At 41.5% G+C, this 19,408-nt stretch overlaps 1 protein-coding gene across 5 annotated transcripts in view; it reads right to left on the bottom strand.

The window, feature by feature from the left end:
• Positions 1 to 19,408, bottom strand: part of LOC109626369 (mediator of RNA polymerase II transcription subunit 13-like) — a 72,451-nt gene that overhangs the window by 46,573 nt on the left and 6,470 nt on the right. For all 5 annotated transcript variants that reach the window (XM_069513527.1, XM_069513528.1, XM_069513529.1 and 2 more), the window contains exon 2: positions 8,418 to 8,655. In XM_069513527.1, the coding sequence (XP_069369628.1) occupies positions 8,418 to 8,655 (238 nt within the window). The remainder of the gene's footprint in view (positions 1 to 8,417; positions 8,656 to 19,408) is intronic.

Below are 19,408 nucleotides of genomic sequence, written 5' to 3'. Positions count from 1 at the left end.
TTATCTCTGATTATTTTCTCATAAGCATTGCTGCTCTAATCCACTTGTTGGTCACATATCTTTGTTGCACCAGCCAACCATTCAGCTGATAATAGATATGCACGACCCAGGTTTTTAATTCACCCCTCTCTCACTTTGCTTGCACATCCACTGGTAACTGTGATGACTCGGAAAATCATTTTAAAGTAAGATAAAAAAAAAAACTTTGCAGGTGAATTTGTTCTGCTAATGTGAAACGATGCGTCCATGATACGATTCTTTATCTCTCTGCTGCCTTGTATCCCTGTGCTGTTTAGTTTGCAGTCTTTAAGATCGTTTCTGAATTAAATATGCACATAATTTGTCAGAGACAGTGGTTAAGACTTCCATCTCTGGAACAACATTCACTCCCAGCAAGGATTTATTCCAGCCAGAATTTTTCCCCTTCTTTGTATTCTTCTCAGCTTCTCTACAGTTTCAAGAAAGAAAAAGGAAAACTCTGGGGGGTGAAAAGCTCGCTCTTGGTAAAATAAAATAAAAAACATGGAAGATTTGTATATTAATTCCCAATAGCAGCCTTAATATGAAGGCAAGGCAAATATCTCAAATAGCTTAAAAAATACATTTAAGGGGCACGGATCTGATTCATGTTTCAGCAGCCAGAGATATTCTGATAACTACACCAGCAGCATCGTTACGTGAATGGCCCGCTAACTCTTCCTCCTGCTCCCGCATTCACCTTGACCACACGCTGTTTTGGTGGCACACGGGTGCACCACCTATGGTGTTATCAAAGTCATCAGCCCTTAGTTTTCTGCTGTAGAATTTCTCCTATAGAACGTGCTACACCCACACTCTCATTAGCAAATCCATAGATCAATCCTATTACAAGACTCCTGTGGCATTGGTCTATCGCTGACAACTGGTGGTCATCACATCTCAAATACCTTTAAACCCCTTCATGTAGCATGGACCTGGGGATTACGCTAATGATTATTGGTGATATCGTCCATCGCGGTGTTTCCCTGTACGCCCGACTGCCCGGAGCATATTTGTGGGCTGACAAAACAAACTGACATTTCCATTTCAGTGATCATAGCTGATGGTTCTGCTCAGTGTAATTTATGACGAAGACATCACCAGAATATTTAAAAATTCAAAAATCATCAAACCACAGCAAAGGCTGCAAGGTTGAGTGGCCACACGGCACATGCAGCTCTTATTACTGAGTCTTCATTTGTGTTCAAGGGCATCTGCAAATTTAATGGAAGCTGTGTTTGAGATTTTATCATATTTTTGTATGACTAGAATGGAAACAGTGCAAATTGAATATAAACAAAATGAAATAAATATGCTTCAATGTCAAAACCCCTGGAAAAATAATAAAATCAGAAACAAGAACACTTAAGCAGCATTGTAACTATCACTCTCTTGAGACTGAATAGGTTTTGATAATATATGAATCTGAAAATCTTGAATGATGGTTTGGAGGAAGGTAAAGGATTTATAAAAATAAAAAAATCTATTTTGTAAACAATGGAGCGATAGAGACTGAGACCTGACTCAGATGTAAATTTTTTAAGCTGTTATGGAGGGGGGGGTAATGGCTCATCTCACTCAAGTGGGAAAGTCATTCCTCCACAGGGAATAAAGGAGACTGCAAGGCCACTGCAGGGGAAGAGATAAATAATTGGACAATTGTACCAGAACAGAGAGAGCATGGCCAGGAGTCTAGGTCGTGACATAAAAGTATGAGTTTTGTTTTTAAAGTCAATGCGACAGGAGGAATTCAGGACAAATTCTGGCGGCAGAGATGTTGGCAGGAATATGTTTGTGGATATACTCTGATTTGGGAGATGAGTTGGGTTCAGATTACTGCTCTGATGCGGGGCTCCCACAGCAGTTTGTTATCTGAGTCACTGCAGTGTTGTGTGTATTGATGGGGAGGTCTTGCCAAAGAAAGAAAAACACAAGCACAGTCTTGTCAAGGTTGAGGTTAAGGTGGTGGACAAGTATTCGACCAGAGGTGTCAGGGAGGCAAGAACAGATGAAAACCGCTCAGCTCAGGTGAAACTTTATCAGTCCCCAAGTGTCATATAGAATGGAGTGTTGAAAGAAAAGTGTTGCTGGTCTCAGAGCAGCAGAAAAAAAATGTGGTGTGAAAACAGGGCCAAGGAATCAAGTCTAAAGAAAAGAGGAGGGGCCCAGAAGCAAACCCAGGGGAATCCCGGTGGACACAGTGTGCACTAAACGTAGAGAACCCTGTCTGTCATTCAGGTTTTAACCAAGATTTAAAACTGCACACTTGAAGCATCACAAATTAGGTTTTATATTTTGTTTTACTGCTTATTTCTTTCTGAAAAACTGACAGGAAACTGTTCAGGATATGAACAGTTTGATGTCATGTCTCAATATAAAGTCCACAACAGAATAGGCGCCAACAGTGATTTCTTTTTTGTAATATATGATATTACATAAACTGTTGTTTCTGTCTAAACTGACAGTGCTGTTCAACAACTACAAAGTAAGATGAGAAAATCAAGACATGGATATAAACAGATTTCATTAACAGACAGTAAACCGCAACATTTAGGCATTAATCCAAATTTCTTCTCCTTTTTGTATTAGGATATGTTTCAATAAAAACAGCAAACCAACATTTCATTCCAAACAAATCCCATATGACACCCTAATGCAACACAGATGATGCCTTTTGTACCAGCAGATTCATACTGAGGTATTCTTGGTACTTTCCAAAAGTGGAGTCAGGTGCCGTTGCATTATATTCTCTGTGATTTCATCAACTCTGTTCCTCATTTCAGCATCTCTACATTGTCCAGTGTGATTTCCCCTCTGTGAAATAGATTAACTACAAATTATAAAAGAACATTAACATTCTCCAAACATCTCTGTCTCTAGCCACTATTTTTGTTTTCCAAAAGAATATATAATACCTTTAATTAGACGGCTGTGTGGGCTTTCATTTGAGCTTTGTGTGCTTTCCTTTGGTCGGTGTGATGTGGTTGCTGACTGTGAGTCTGTATACAGCCGGCTGTGACTAAGGCCATGGTTTTACCAGACACAACTACATTTTTCGTCATTCATTCTCTCAGAGCAGAAACACCTTAACCTGAATTGATGCTGCCGTTTACTGCAGCCCCTCACAGGCCCCCGCAGCCTCGCCCTCACACACGCACCACACTGACCCGAAGCATCTGTTTGCTCTTCATGTACACTTCAATTATTTATCGGCCTCAACAAGCCAATAAATAATTCACCGCTGTCTTACATCACTGTTGTCACAGTAACGTGATAAAATGACACTTAAGAGTAGAATGCGGTGGTTTCAGTGGAGCAGGTATTTTCAATAATTACATCAACACAAGCAAAATATCATGTTAGAATGAATGAAACTGAACAATCCTGTTGCAGCACTCAGGTGCACATTTCTGTCCATGTCACAAAATACATTGACTTTATTTAGTAAATGATGTTTAATTCAATAAGCTTGGAATATTGTAGTGAATGTGTTTTTCAGAAGAAGTGTGCTTTGCTGTTTAAACACATGATCTCCACAGTGGAATTAATATGTTACAACCTGCCTCTGCGCCGCCTCTCTCACCTGACGGCTTTGGAGATCTCTCGGAGCGCATGTGTGAAAGGAAACCCCCATAGAATGTCCAGACCCAATTCTCCAGACTTGTCCCGGAGGCCATGTCTGAAAACGGCTTTACAAATAACGATGACATATTCATTCTGTGTGTGTGATGACGTTGCACTATAAATTACTTCACTGCCTTTGCGTGTCTGTGCATATGCAAATCTGCTGTGACACTTGGGTTGTATAACCACAAGGTTCAGATCATATTTTCATTTGTATATGTATATGTGCCCTGCGCCCGTGTGTGTGTGTGTGTGTGTGTGTGTGTGTGTGTGTGTAATCATATTTATGAGTCAGGTCCAAAATATGTCACTTTCTCTGCGGCTGTGCTGGCAACATGCTGATGACTCAGTCCATTCAACCCATTAATCCTGTTTGCTCGCAAACTGTACTCTACTCAGGCTCTGCTTTAATATGCTGTATACATTACAGGCCAATGTCATTTGATTTTAAAGAAAGTGAGGTGCCATGTGTTGAACATCATGTTTAAACACTTGTCATTGAACCAAAGACAATATTAGAAAGTGCTGGAGTCGAGTGTGAGAGCAGCAGAGAGGTAACACTAGATCATCGCTGCTCACGCTGCTGGCACCATCTCAAAGGCATGATTTATTTAGACGTAACTTCTGCTACGATGATTCATCACCTTCTAACAATATCAAGACGTTCAACAGTTCTACACTGCGATCGCACTGCAGGATTCATGGCTTCTTCACCAGCAGACCTCAAGAGTTTCACACCAGATTTAGTTTTGCTTTTCTTTACTGAAACATTTTTTTTTTATCATTATACAAAAACAAATGTACTTCCAAGGTCAGCCAAACCTAAATGCAGCTCATTTAAATAATATATCAAAAATTCTAATGAATTTGAATGGGGGGAAATATTAGAGATTTTCATGCAACACTTCCGTTGTCTGACTCATTAAGTGCCCTTTGAGGTTTATGTGCCATTTCTGAGCAATCTTAATTTTGCCCAGGAAAAAAAAACACGTGACAACAACTTCCTGACAACTTCAGAGTTCATAACAACAAAGAAAATTGAATTAGAGAAGTATTTATAAGAATTTACAGCAGCAGTTTAACAGTTTGGTTTTTAATTCTAAAATATCTTTGTAATAACTGCCAGAGGGGATATTGGAAAATAGTGGTGTAAAAATATTGAATGAAGAGTGAATATAATTAGGCCCCATTTTGCCCGGAAACTGTGGTTAAAGCAGTTTTTTTTTTTAACTGAAATGTAAAACTGTACGGCCCTTTTCGTGTTGTTGTGTAAGAGATGTTATGCAACATCCTCGTCTTAACTGTAACACAAAAAACACACCCTCTGAAAATTAATCCACTCACTGCTCTGCTAGCAGACAGCACTGTGAATTAGGTGGCTAATTCAACAACATGTCAATCCACACTGCTTTGATATTTGTCAATTCAAATAATTAATTACATGCTTTCAAATTAATTACTCTGAATGTTAGAATGTGCTGTGAGGCCAAAGTTAAATACTTCACATTATGATACATTTTTAAAATGTAAATGTATTGTATGCAGGGCTGCACCCTCCTGCAGTTTACGCTCCAGGCTGTTGTTCTGCTTGTTTCACTGTTTATTTAGGTTTCCTTTCAACTGTTGGGCCACACCAAGAGCAAAACAAACAATGCACGGTGCTGCTTTCTTTTCAATACCCAAGCCCCATAAACTGTATGAGCCATATCTGTCACAGAAAGAGGATCCTTGTCGCTTTGTGCTCAGCGCTGCTCGTTCCTCGTGTGAATCGTCCCTGTCAGAAATGTGTGACTGTTGTGGCACAGGAGGGTCTGAATGATCTGTTCTTTTGAAATTTTAATGGACGGTTCGTTTCATTGTCGCCAAAGGGAAAACTGGGAGGGAGAGTATTTATGGATCGGACACAGGGAGATGACATCCTGTACGGGGTCAAGGAGTCCACTGCTGTTGACTTTTTTAATGCAAGCGTCTTGATACATGAAACCATTTGTCCCCGAGGTAGCAGCACATGATGCATTACATCAATATATTTTATTTTGAACGTAATGATCAGGTCAGCCAAAAAACCAGGAGAGAAGTCAACGAACCAGGAATCTCATGAGGAACAGACTGACGTGAGAAACCAAAAAGCAGAAGTTGCGGCGACACAACAGCGAGAACCGCAGGGGAGAGAAATCTAACACATAAAACATTCCCACAGCAAACAGAAAGTCACTCGAGTAGCTCTTTAACACTTTGGTAAAACACTGATATTCCCTGTGTTACAACCGATTCTAATTTGGGGGAAATCCAGATTAACTCTAAAGAACGATTCTTAACTCCTTCTCACACCCCGAGTGCTATTTTCACTGCTTAATAGGAATTGTGCGTGGAGACCTGTGAGGTTTTGTATGAGTGGAGAAGTCTTATTATCATAATTGCAGGCAGCATGTGTGTGAGAGTCTGTGCATCTGTCGAGTTGTAGAGTAATCCTCCTCAAGAGCCATATTACATTAACACAGGCTCTCTATAACTGAACTATGACCTTAAATTAATACCGAGCGGCTAAACACACAGCCAACATTCACTAGTCACTGATTCAATTTATTTTGAGCTTGTTTTTGAGAACTTTATCCCCCAAAAATGGTTCACTTGACTTTAATTAACCAAATATTTTCCATTATACATTTGTTGAATTGAGCCATTTATTCGTTCACTCATTAGCAGACTACATCTCCATGTTGTGCAATCAGAAAAATAATGGCAAAATCTTTACACTACTTACACAAGCAATCCAAAGGAATCAATAGCTATAAAGTGTAATTAAAAGGCTCAGATTATTATTAACTGTATTAAACCTCAGTGTTCTTCTCTAAGGGAGCCATAATTAATGGTTTAGGCAGCCATTAGCAGCTTGCAAATGGGTGAAGTAATGCTAAACTGTCACACAGCTACATATGTTATATGGCCTCAAGTGACACATTTGTGCTCTGAATGCCGCCACACACTCACTACACTGACTATACGTTTGTGTGATTTCACCAACAACCAGCCACTGATATTTTAAAGGAGACATATTATGCTTTTCTTGTTTTTCTTTCCTCTTGGGGTTTTTTTTATATGAAAAAGGTCTGAGAAGTTAAAAAGTCAAAGGTCACGATATCTGTGAGAAAATTAACCGAGCCCGACCCAAACATGACGGGCATTCTGCTTCTGTGCCTGAACCCGACCTGAACCTTATTATTACAGCCACATGCAGCGTAAAAAAATCAAATAGATAGCCCAGCCAACGGCATAGTGATGTCATGTGTCATCATAATGCCCCACATTTGCATAATGCATCACTAACAGCGATAGGTCCAGCTCCTAACAAAGCCAGGTAAAGCTATAGTGGAAGCTGATATTTCCTACATGCGCTGGAAGCGATTGACCAATCACAATAGAAGTGGATTTATCAGGACCTTATAGAGACAGAAGCTTTAACCAAGCGTTTCAGACTGAGGCTGAAAAGAAACTTGTGAAAATAAAAGCATAGAAAATACATCAAAAAGGCCATGTACAGTTTAAGGGTCTGTATATGTAGAGTACCATCAAAACATGCAGTAGTAAACTAGAGGAGCTCTGGAGATGCAATGTAAAAGGTTATCTTAGCCCATGTTCATGGTGCGAGCAAAACTCAATTGAACAGTACGCTGTATTTTCTCCATTACAGATGCCTGCACAGTGCAAGTAGAGGACTCTCCCCAGCAGCAGCGAGAACATCTGCCGAATACCTGCTGCAGTGCCTGAAAGGCCTTTTCACATCAAGTCAGCTTTAATAGGTAACTGAAGACTGGAATTCTCACTATCGCTCTAACCTCTCCATCCGATCCTCCTGCTTCTCTCCTCCTGACTGTGGTTCAGAGAAACGGAACCTGATATAATCCCTCTCCTGTTTCCTCCTCTCCCTGTCTTCCCGAGGCTTAGTCGATATGTTAGACTTCTACACACGTGCACAGCCAGATAATGCAAATGTTTCTATAAATAGGGACAATAGTGCTGATGGTAGCACTCTCTCAAGTGAGATATCTCAGTGTCTCACACACACACACACACACACACACACACACACACACACACACACACACACACACACACACACACACACACACACACACACACACACACACACACTCTTTGTAAATACAGTCGAGAAAAATCCACCCTATTGCTGTGAGCTTCATCACAGTGATGGTCCCAGAGCAAATAAACACTGGAGTTGCAAAGCAAACACATTTCAAATATGCGGTATATGAGGTTCACATATAGGACTATACACATACACACAACAAATCAATGTACCCGACACATCTTAAACAAACAGCACACAGCTTGAATCCGCAGAAGACCAAACAGCTTGAATCTACATAATACTTTAGACAATACAGCTCATGTACAACACACTCAGGTATTATGCTTCACTATAAAACGTCACTTGTACAACTCAAATTCATGTTGTACCTCTAATTATAACACACAACACATAATTCACTACTTCTCAGTAAGTTTTATATAAAATCTGCTAAAAACCATAAGACAACCATATTCCACATAATCATTACCCGGTCTCTAAAATCTGATGCAGTATAAAAATCAGCCATAAAATTATATAGTCTGTAGAAGCCTCTAACCTGAACTTTCAGTGCATAAACAGAGGCTGAAGTGAAGCCCGATGAGATGGAAAAATACTTGAGACAGATAGAAGAAAGAAGCCACACTCATCTTTCATCTCCTCTTTCTCTGTCTCGTTTTCTCACCTTCCAGCTCCTGATGGATGACGTCAGAGAGGTTGGGCTCCTCGCCCCACCAGAAGATCCACAGCTCTTTGCCGTCGGGCTTGATCTTGCGTCGCCACACGCACAGCAGGTTGGCTTGCACGCAGCGCATGAAGCTGCGTAGAACCGGGTCGTCCTGGGCCGGGGCCGAGATCACCGGGCCGTATTCCCCGCCGCCGCGGAAGCTGTAGCAGCGCCATTTAATGCCTGTCAACTCCGCCTGGGAGAAAGGAGGAAAGTAATGATTAAAAAATTGTCGCTGTAAGCAGCCCATAAAATAAAAATCAGTAACACAGCAGCGTTGTCATGTGCAATCACTGATAAATAAATTTCACTCTGTCCTCAGTTCCAACTTAATTATATTTAACTTAAATTCTCAAACAATTTGTTGATTCAATAAGTAAATTATAAGAAAATAAACCTGCAATAATTTCATTAACACAGTGATTGATTAAGTCATGTTTAAGCACAATGACCAAATTGTTTCTTTAATGTGAGGAGACTTTTTGCAGTTTTCTGTTCATACTATTGTAAATTAAATATGTTTGGGTTTTATACAATTGTCTAAAATGATCCGATATATTTCAAGCCGCCAGCTTGGAGTTAAAACAGCATTTTTAGATTAAATAAATAATTTTAAGTAATTACAAAAATCAACATTTATCATTGTGCAATTATAAATAATTATCACTCAAGAAGCATATCACACATTTGTAATTTCATTTTCGCAGATCATTACTATTGAAATATATATCACTTAATATGTGACATGAATATTTAGATGAATATATAAAAATTTAATCCATAATGTGACTGTACTGTTAGTGTAACCATGAGGCTCTGAACTACATGGTACATATTGTGTTTCACATTGTCTGAGACCGTCAGACAACGCTGATTCAATCAATAACTGCACAGACGCTTGTGCAATGAAGTTATATCTTCATCGGCTTCCTGTTTGCACAGCTTTGATCCTTATGTAAATGTTTAAGTACATTAATGTCTCTCTGTTGTGTCATTATAACCTTATTTAACTGATACCGTCACTCCTTACCACTGTAAAGGTACAATAAAGGTGTAACTGTGGCAGAGAGGAAGAGGAGGAGGCGGTGAGTCACAGCGAGACATAAAGGATGGCCTTGAGTGAAATACAGGGAATGAACTACTACAGCAGAGACAGCATTGAAATATAGAGGGAGCTGCAAAGAGCGAGAGAGACATAAGAGGAGGAAATACTGTCGGGGTCAGTGGCTGGAGTCCGGCCCGGCTACTGACTTCTTCTCCAGTTAATCTGATGGGATGATAGGTGTTTATGTTGCCTGTTGCAGACATGGGCGTGGAGGCTGCGTACCATGATACATTAGGTGATGAGCCAGAAAAATATGTCTCTTTGTCCTCTTCTCCGACAGAAGCAGAGACGACAGTGAACATGCATGTTGAAAACTGTTTGTGAAAGTTGGTGTCCTTGTGTTTGTGCACAAATTAGTCGATTTGACAAAGACAGTGGTCGAACAGGACGGGGAGTTTTGGCAGGCAGACAGGTTTGGGGGGGGGGGTCTCAGTGCTTCATGCTGCCCTCCTCTCCTGTGCTCACCCAGCTGTGAGGATCATTTAGCCGCCTTTCAAACTGGTAAAGTTTGCAGAAAATCCTTGCATTTCAATCACAGGGACAAGGGTCTAAGATCCGGGTTAATCTTTTTACAACCGAAAGGTCCCTGGTTGGGGGGTGGTACTTAACTAAAGTACCATAACCTTTGGGATGGGGCATGCAGCACTAAACATACCTGATTGCTAGAGTACCTCAGCATTTTATTTCAGCTATAATCTTTAAAAACCTGTTTTCTTAATACATAATGTTCTCTTGAGTGGACAAAGGAAAGGAGGCTTTACAGCTCTGATGACAATTAAATGGCAGAGAGCAGGAGCCGAGGATGCTTGCGTGTCTTTTCAGTGTGTGCACGGAAGTGTGGCAGGGAGGCATCCACGTCACAACACAAATCAAGCCAAATGCATGTGAGGGAGTCTGTGCATGCACGACAAAAATATGTTATGACCAAAACATAAAGTGCAGCGTCTTGATATGCGAGTGCACAGCGAGGTACAAACACGACCCCCGGGAGCATCCTGACTGCAAAACGCAGCCATAATTACATGCATACAGGCAGTGTGTGTGTAATGGGAGATATAAACATTGGTGCTGTGATAAGCCGAGCCCTAAAATTAGCCACGACAAGGTCAAGGATGCCGTTTCTCCCAAAGCAAAGAGAAAGACATCTGCTTGCACTGCCTCGTCACTCCCAGTCAATGTCAAAAGTTCCTTCACTGTTTGACACAGCTGTCTGCTGCTACTGAACCAGGAGCGGAGACAAGGAGGAGATGATGGAGAGGAATAAAATGTCTGAGTATTTTCACAATAAAGGCAGTTGTGGGCACGCTTTCTGGTGAATCATTTGCAGACACATTGTAAGACAAATTTAAATACTCAGCTCAGAATAATAAATTGACAGATATGTTATTTCCAGAGGTCAAACTAATACCAGCTGCTTACAAGCAGCCAATTTGAATATTTACATGACTGAGCTATCGCTTGTAACAGGTAAGTGAAAGTGGAAAAAAAAACCTGTCAAGCGTGTGAATAACAGCAACAACTCTGGTGACAAATGAAATCCTGTAGTGTAATTAACAACAACCCCTTATTATTTGAGCTCTAATTCAATTATGTCTTGAATTGTGGAGCAGTGGAGACTTTAAACTGAAATTTTATATTTGACCGTGAGTTAGTGGACAGGGCAGGGGGTTAAGATTTCAAAAAGTGAGAGAGAAAACAAATGAATTGATTCATAAGCAATCTGAATGGGTTGGGGACAAGGTAAGGGTTGGGATTAAGTCTGAATATCGTCTTATTGAAGTCTTTCCTAGGCTGAAATTCAGGATCCTTCCACCTCCTGGAAGATACACTCAAGGAACGAGGTAAGTGAAAAGAGAGTTCATTGTGACATAAAATCATGCAGGGGTTAGAATATATTAAAAATAAAAATATATAAATATGGATGAAATATACCATGGACATATATACCATGCAATGGCTGTATCAGCAGTTGTTAGCAGTTTTTCAGCAGTTATTCAAGGGGGTGAATGATTTTTATATCGTAAAACCGGGGTTTGTAAATGACAATAATGGTGGAAGAGATGTGAATTTCCCATGCAAAGAGAAAATCAAATATGTATCCAAAGCAGCAAATTCCTCGCCGTTATTGCGAGAACAAAAGAGCAAATCAACGATTATTCTAGCCAGTGACCTCAGTCTCCCTTAAAATCTACCATGGGGGTAAAAAGGCGAAAAGGGGTCAAGGAAAAGCCGGCGGATTTTGTTTCACTGTCAATAAAGCCGGCGCTCCACCAAGCCCCTTGTTCTGTAGGTTGGCTGGTTCAATTTCTGATTGAGTGCAGGAGCAGAAACAAAAGTTTTCCCTTCCATTCCTAAGACGGACCAAAGCTTTGACCTCACTCTCACCTCTATTATCTTTCTCGTCTCCGCTCTTCGTCTCATCTCTCAGCGCTCTCTCACTGTCACGGACGCCTACTGAATACACCCAGGACTATCTCACACGCTCTCTCTCTCCCTCTCATTCATTTTTTTATTCCTCTCTTCATGTCTTTTTGTCTAGTAAACAGAGAAAAGATAATGGCTAACCATATGTTTCCAGAATTGTTTGGTGTCAGCACAGAGGATGTGGGAGATTGTGCTCTTTTTCTTGTGTTCCATTAAAACCCCTCTTTCCTGCTGCTATGAAAATCGGCGTTTCTACCACTGGGATTGATTCCTTATTATTTTATTGGAAATTGATTTTTTTTTCATTGATTTTTTTTTTTTAAACATGCAGCTGAAGAGTTAAAACACCATTTCACAAATTTAAGGTGCACTGAGCCAAGGTTTGGCAAAACACAATCTGTATCCGAACCAAAGGTCAACCTCAGTGCACGAGACATGTGCTTACAATCAAAAGAAAATATGGAAGTCAGAACATTCATCTTCAGCACACATTGCTCAAAACATACAAGAGTGGATACAGATTGATTTACACTGAAAAGAGGATCCCGTTTCCAGGGATTGAAAAGGTTTATCACTCTGCAGGGCCAACACATACATACAAGTGCATTCTGTATATTGTTAAAAGCCAAGGAGCTTTACAATGCAGAGGAAGCCTCCATTACTTAGAAGAACCGAGAGGAAAATACTTGACATGCACTTTGCACAGGAATGCTTCTGCAGACTAAAAATATTTTTCTCCTGCTGCTCTGTCTCCAAAAACTTTTAAATGGACCTTTCGAACTTCCCAACATGCAGCTGTTTGGGTTGTACTTTCATGTGGGAAAACACACAGGCACACAAACTCTACGTCCTTTTTCCAAACATAAACTCAGAAAAGACTTGGCTACTGCCTGAGACGGAGAAAGGTATGTATGTTTTTACTGTCTTGATGGATGAGAAGTGAATAAGAAATTCAAAAGAAAATCTGAATTAGCAATATTTAGTCTACTTATCTTTTACATCAAAAGTAGTGTGTATATGCAGTTTCTTTAAATGCATGTAAACCTTCTAAAAATGGCAATTGCCTCTTTACCCAATGCCAGCAGCGGCACTAGCCTTTCTGGTTTTTTCCCCCGGGGAGCCATACTCGACACCACACAACAGAAGAAACCACCATGGCGACCAGTGAAAGTGTTGCCATGGTTATACTTTTATATCTTTAACTTCAGTCCCATTTTCAAACTCTACACTGACCGACTGAATGTCTTGCCAGTGTTGCATTTTGCAGGATATGATGAAAAACATTTTTTCCAAGATTGTCACGTTTCCATCACTGCCAATCGGAGCTGTAGCCAATAAAACACGCTTTTCCACTTCAGAGTAATTTGGTGTGTTAGTTTGTTTTTTTACCAGTGGAAACTTCACATGCAGATAGTTGAGCTTCATTGAGGCCACATCTTTATCAGAATGCAGCTGATTTGAACGTTTGAGTATGAAGTGGATAGGTGCCTGGTGCTCTATCAAAGCTGAATTTTTTTTAAAAGCGTGCGAGTAGCAGGATGCCACTTCTTTAGGAATCTCACAACAGCGTGAGAGGCTCGCAGTCTGATAGTCTGACAAAGGAGGCACTTTAGGCAATTGAGAGACAGCTTGTATCAGCAGTTTTACCTGCTCTGGCACAAGTGAAACACTTATTCTGTCAGAGTGGCATAGCTTTCTCATCAACGTCAAATCGGTTTAGACACTTGACAAACTGCCAATATTTGGGCTGTGTTCAGATCGCCGGCGATGCCTGTGAGTCTTAAGATAAGGCTCGTCCTCATCAGACACATGTAACACTATCTGTCTCCCTTTGATTCAATGTCAAAGACCAGTGAAATTTAATTATTTCTAACAGGCTCTGTGAGAGAATCGACTCAGAACAACTTATTTGAAGTTTCAGCAGAATGTCTCTTTATCTAAGTTATAATCCCAAATACTTTAATGAAATCAAACCCTGTTCTTTATACTGGTGGTCAGCGTTTTTGACCAATAGCTATTAAATGTATGTCCTACTTAATTTATTGAGTCTTTCATTCAATTGAAAATACACAACTACACACTGGAAACAATGCACATATTTAATCTTATCCCATTAATATCAGCCTCACTGTTTATTGTTCAGTCATATCAGAGACTTCTCACATTAAAAGCATTAGGCTGTCAAATCACAGCATGGCTTTGATCGTGAAGCCGCCTCAGAAAACTACACATACCTGTCCCTGTGGTTTGCACTGACTCCGATCGTTCTTCAAAGATACATCAACAAAACAAGAGAACAGTCATTTTGAGTATTTTTTTGACAGCAGATCAGTTTTAAATAAACAATTAACTCGTTTCATCACTACTGTTCGCATCGCTGTACACAGCATGAGATCACGGTGCATGATGGGAAAAGGCAAAATATTGACTGACTTCGCTTTGTTACAACGACACGAGCGGGCTTGGCTATAAACAGATGAACCAGTTGCTCCTCTGTTGTGCCTCTGACAAACTATCTGCTCAGCAAGTGTTTGTTGCAGCATTACACCACACTTGAGGTTACTGCAGTAACCATGGTATCACCAGATCAGTCAGGAGTGAAACATAACTTTAATTGCATTTTCTTTGAGCGCACCAGAGCCGCAGCTTTGAAGCAAGTTTGAACGTGAGGAATAAATGTGGACAAAGACGGTGTAGGTTGGACGGTTGTGCTACTACATTCGGCTACTGAGAAGTCACCAGTTTGGAGAGCCGGTGGCAGAAATCAGAACAGGCAACGACTCCCCCTTCATCAATTAACCCACCGAAATCAAATTAACCCACAAGGAGTCGTGCTCCCCTCTGGCATTTTACGCCTCAAATGAAGAGCGATGCACATTACTGCACTTGTGAGAGAGCGAGCGCGACACAAAAGCACTAAACAGGTGTAGAAAGACAGCCTCTGGGGCTGCAGACACCAAACAGATGCTTTTCCTCTGCCGTCTGCCGCCACCTCTACAAGTCCCTCCAAAACAAGGGACCGTCATTTGATCTGTGTTCTGCTGTAGCATCCAGCCCTGGGAGGTGAGCAAGCCAAGCGACCTAATTAGAGCAGCGAGAGTCCCCAGGGCTGAGTGACGGATAGACCTGCCAATCACGCTGCGGAAAGCCTCCATCAAGCCATGACTTCTTCTCACCTGACAAAGAGAGGCGGGAGGCGACGGCAGCAGAAGACCAATAAGGACAGCGAGACATTGTGTACAGTCAGACTGCCGCATATAAAGGAGCGGACGAGGACCTCTGCAATTTGGCAAATAAAACAAGTGAAAGCTGCACCGTCAGGCTGCTCTTAAAGTGTTAGGGGACGAGCTACAGCAGTGGCCCTGCTTAGCCTGAATTATTAACGTACAAATAAATAAACCAGTCTCTGCTTTACTAGTGTCTCTGATGTAATTTAATTAAACTGTGACAACCCACAGGGAGTGAGAAATGAGAGAGAGACACAGACAAAGACCTGAGAGTCACAAAGAAGGAAAAACAGAAAACAGAGGGAGAAGTAAAAACAGTTGCTAGGCAACATACAACATCTGTAGGAATTCAGCAAGGTATTCAATTTTTGAGATTTCTGTCTCCAGGGTTACAGTGGAAATATAACATTTCAAGCACTTCTGGTTCCCTGACTTTACTCTAAAAATCACAAAGGAGTATAGACCGACTCTTTGTCTCTGCAGGTCGTCCGTCCTTAGCTGCAGCACGTCTCACTTTGTGCCCCAACAGCTGGAATTCATCAGCTCAAATTTGGCTTAAGATATTATCGAGCGTGTAATACATGCGTCACCAAAGTCCTGGGGTTTCCAGACAGCTATCTCTATCTGTGCCAATTATCAATCTGCTGTAGGAGAGAAACGCACGGTGGACTGTTTGCATTTCTTTAACCAATCACAATTGTCCTGGGTATTGTTAAGCCCACAGGCAGCAACAGTGCTGCTGTGAAAATGTGTCAGGGGAAACCTTTGCACTTGGGGAGGCAAAGAAAATGCCAAAAGATAAACAGTGGTGGAAAGACACATGTCGACTGTGTGACTGATGTTGTAGGTTACAAACTCAGAGGCTGCTCTCCGTGTTTCTAATATAGCAAGCACAGGAATTTGAACATGAAATTTGAACTTGAATTTGCTTCGGGATCAATAAAGTATCTATCTATCTATCTCTATGCACCTAATGACAGACTTGATCAACACCCGATCATCAAAAGACCTGAAGCAAGGATATAAACAGTGCTGAATAGGATTTGTTTCTTCATTGAGAGAATGATTTGAGTTTTATTAAAAACGTAATCATTGCAATAATTGTACAATTAGCTCTGCATGGAAGCTTCTGAAATGCCAACAAGTATGTAATAGTCTGATTGTTCCTGAAACTGTGCAAATGGAGCATAAGCTCTGTTAGAAAATAATATCTCTTTTGGCTTGTGATTTCTTGCACTGGTTTATTTTCACAGGGATGTGTTTTTTAGATGAAATGACAACATGGCATCAGTCAGCATGACTTCTCCTTTTTCCAGTATACAATAGATAAACAAAATGTTGACAAAAAACTAGAAGGAAGGCAGCAGAGGTGTGTGTGTGTGTGTGTGTGTGTGTGTGTGTGTGTGTGTGTGTGTGTGTGTGTGTGTGTGTATGATGCAGGCAGGGCACAGTAGGTCACACCTGAACAGGTTTCAACCTGCAGCTCACCTGGCTGTTAACTCTAATGTCTAATCTAATGTTGCTTGCTAGCTAAGTGGGAGTGGCAGCCAATCAGAGCTCTGACACTCGAAGTCCTCTGCACTTCTGCTCACACGTGCACACACACACACACACACACACACACACACACACACACACACACACACACACACACACACACACACACACACACACACACACACACACACACACACACACACAGTCTGATGTAATCCCTCTGAAGTCCTCCTCTCCTGTTCATTCACTCAACAGATACAGTAGCACCATGGCATGTTCATATCTTTCCCAACACTTGGTCACACCTGGTAAATGCTCCATCAAAACCTTTTGCATCTCACTACTATGCAGCCAACAGCATTTATTCAACAAAGCAGGCCAGGAATGAAATTGAGCTGTACAAATTTTCATCAGCATCTGAAAAAATCACGGGTGTTTGCCTAATTCAAGATGAGAGAGAGAGAGAGAGAGAGAGAGAGAGAGAGAGAGAGAGAGAACGAGAGGGAGAGAGAGAGGGAGAGAGCAGTGTTTGGCAGCGTTGGTAGAATCAATGCACCACAAACGCCTGTGAATCAACAGTCTGCACATAATGTGCTTGTTCTCATCAAGTACCCGTCTGATTGGTCACAGATAATCTCTCAATGGAACATGAACACATGATAATTAGAATTTGCAACAGCACGGTAGACAACATCACTGTTTCCCCTCTCTCCCCTTGTTTTGTGGCTCTAAAAGACGCCCCTTTAACCTAAGTGTGCTCTAACTGCAATTGAATCCCAGCCAACCATGATATTGGCAAAGCTGTCTGGCTTGCAGAAAATATTTGCCCGGGTTACAAGCGAGGCAATATCTCCCTTTAGAGAAATTCTCTTTGTCAAGGTGTCTGTGGTCAGGTGAGGAGAACGCAAACAGAAGCTCAGGACTCCTGTGCGATGGCACAGAGACGCCCGCAGCGTCACCCAATGCTTTGTTTTGTTTCCAAACTGATTTCTGGTTCTTATCTAGCAATCAAACAACAAGCCTCAGAATTTGTGTTTGAATCAGAGGATCTTAGGCAACACACATACAACAACTTTTAATATGTAGGGAAGTGGTGTTGATCTGTGGGGAAAAACATTTGGGAGGAACACGTCTGGGCCAGGTGTCTGTCGAAGATAAGGAAATAAACAAAACAGCAAAATTCAGCAAGTGGTACTGAACTGTACACTTGTATCTCCACTGCATTTCAGGGAAACCAAGGCCCAACAGTCCACTTATGAAACCACATTTAAATTCATATGATCTGAATTTTTATTTGGATCTACATCAAATTTCACACACATCACTTCCCTGAAGATCACCTTCTTCTTAACCTTCTCTGTTCAGTTTATCCGCAGATGGCAATGGCGAAGTTAACATGCATTACCACCATCAACTATATCCTCTTCTTCTTCCAAGGGTCCATGGCACCCCTTCCCTAAACATGTCTGATTTCATTCATTAAGATCCAGGAATTATTCGTTGAGAAAATAGGAAAATATTGAAAAACGCAATGTAGGAGGAAGTGAAAAACAAATTCCTGCATAACCTCCTTGGTGGAGGTAATAATTATTCTTTCTTCTACACATTATTTTAAGAGCTGTAGTTGGACTTTTTTTAATTGTAGTTTTCAAACATGCTACTGCACCCAGCAAAAATCCCAATATCTATTTGTCTGTCTGACTGTCCATCGCTATGCCAGCTAACTAGCTAACTGCCCGGCCATCACAGGCCCTTGATTGTACCAGCTCCCGCCCATTCCTGCCAATCCTTTTCCCACTCAGCCTTCTGTCGCCCTGCACACACGCAGAAACACCAGCGGGCGCTAAGAATAGAACACAGCTGGTACTGCAGGGCTAACATATTTCACACTCCAGCCACCGTGCCCCAAAATACTCCTGCCCATCCCGTCCCATTTCCATCTCCAGGACCAGCGGTGCTTCCCTCCCTCCCCATTTGTCTTTGAACTGTTCTTCACCTCTGTGGCAGGGCCCTGACAGGCCTACTGCTCAGATAAGACACATGACGACGCTCGGGAGAATTTGCCAGAAAAAAAATAGAGATCAGAAGCACGAGCGAAAGCGAACCTGTGTCTTCCTGTTCCCAACCCCTACGCCACCCTATTTCTGTCAGTGGCTAACCCCCACGCTTATTCACGAGTCGTTTTGTTGAAAGACCTGCACGTGTGTGTCACTACATGCAGGATGCCATGTTCACACAGGTGGGCCACTGCCTGGTCGAGTCCTATTGCGATGACAAGGGATTCCCACAGCAGTGACAGGAGCAGATTAGTGGGAGGCGCCACGCACAGACTCAAGGTGGAGCCAGCGCTGGCTGTCAGGGTTGCAAACGAGCGGAGCCAAAAGCACAGGTTGGGCGTAGGGGGCGGACTGTTTAGTGAGAAGTAACCAGATGGAGCCGCTTCATAGGGCACGGAGCAGAGGACTGGGGCTGCTGCATTGGAAACCTGGACTGATCCTCTCCTTGTGTAAGAGGACACTGCAGTGAATTCAATGTCATCCTCACATATCTCAATATGATCCACACTCATAGTTCATAAACTGATAAGACCTGTATGTGTTGCCAGAACATTATATTTCTATTTATCATTTAACAAACTTTTATTTTACAGACTCTTACCTATAGACTATATTTTTACAAACATTGAATTCATTTTA

The sequence above is a fragment of the Paralichthys olivaceus genome, chromosome 18 (genome assembly GCF_024713975.1).
Source record: "Paralichthys olivaceus isolate ysfri-2021 chromosome 18, ASM2471397v2, whole genome shotgun sequence".
NCBI classification, from domain to species: Eukaryota; Metazoa; Chordata; class Actinopteri; order Pleuronectiformes; family Paralichthyidae; genus Paralichthys; species Paralichthys olivaceus.
Note: the sequence above shows the minus strand (reverse complement) of the source record. Positions and strands in the feature narration are given on the sequence as shown.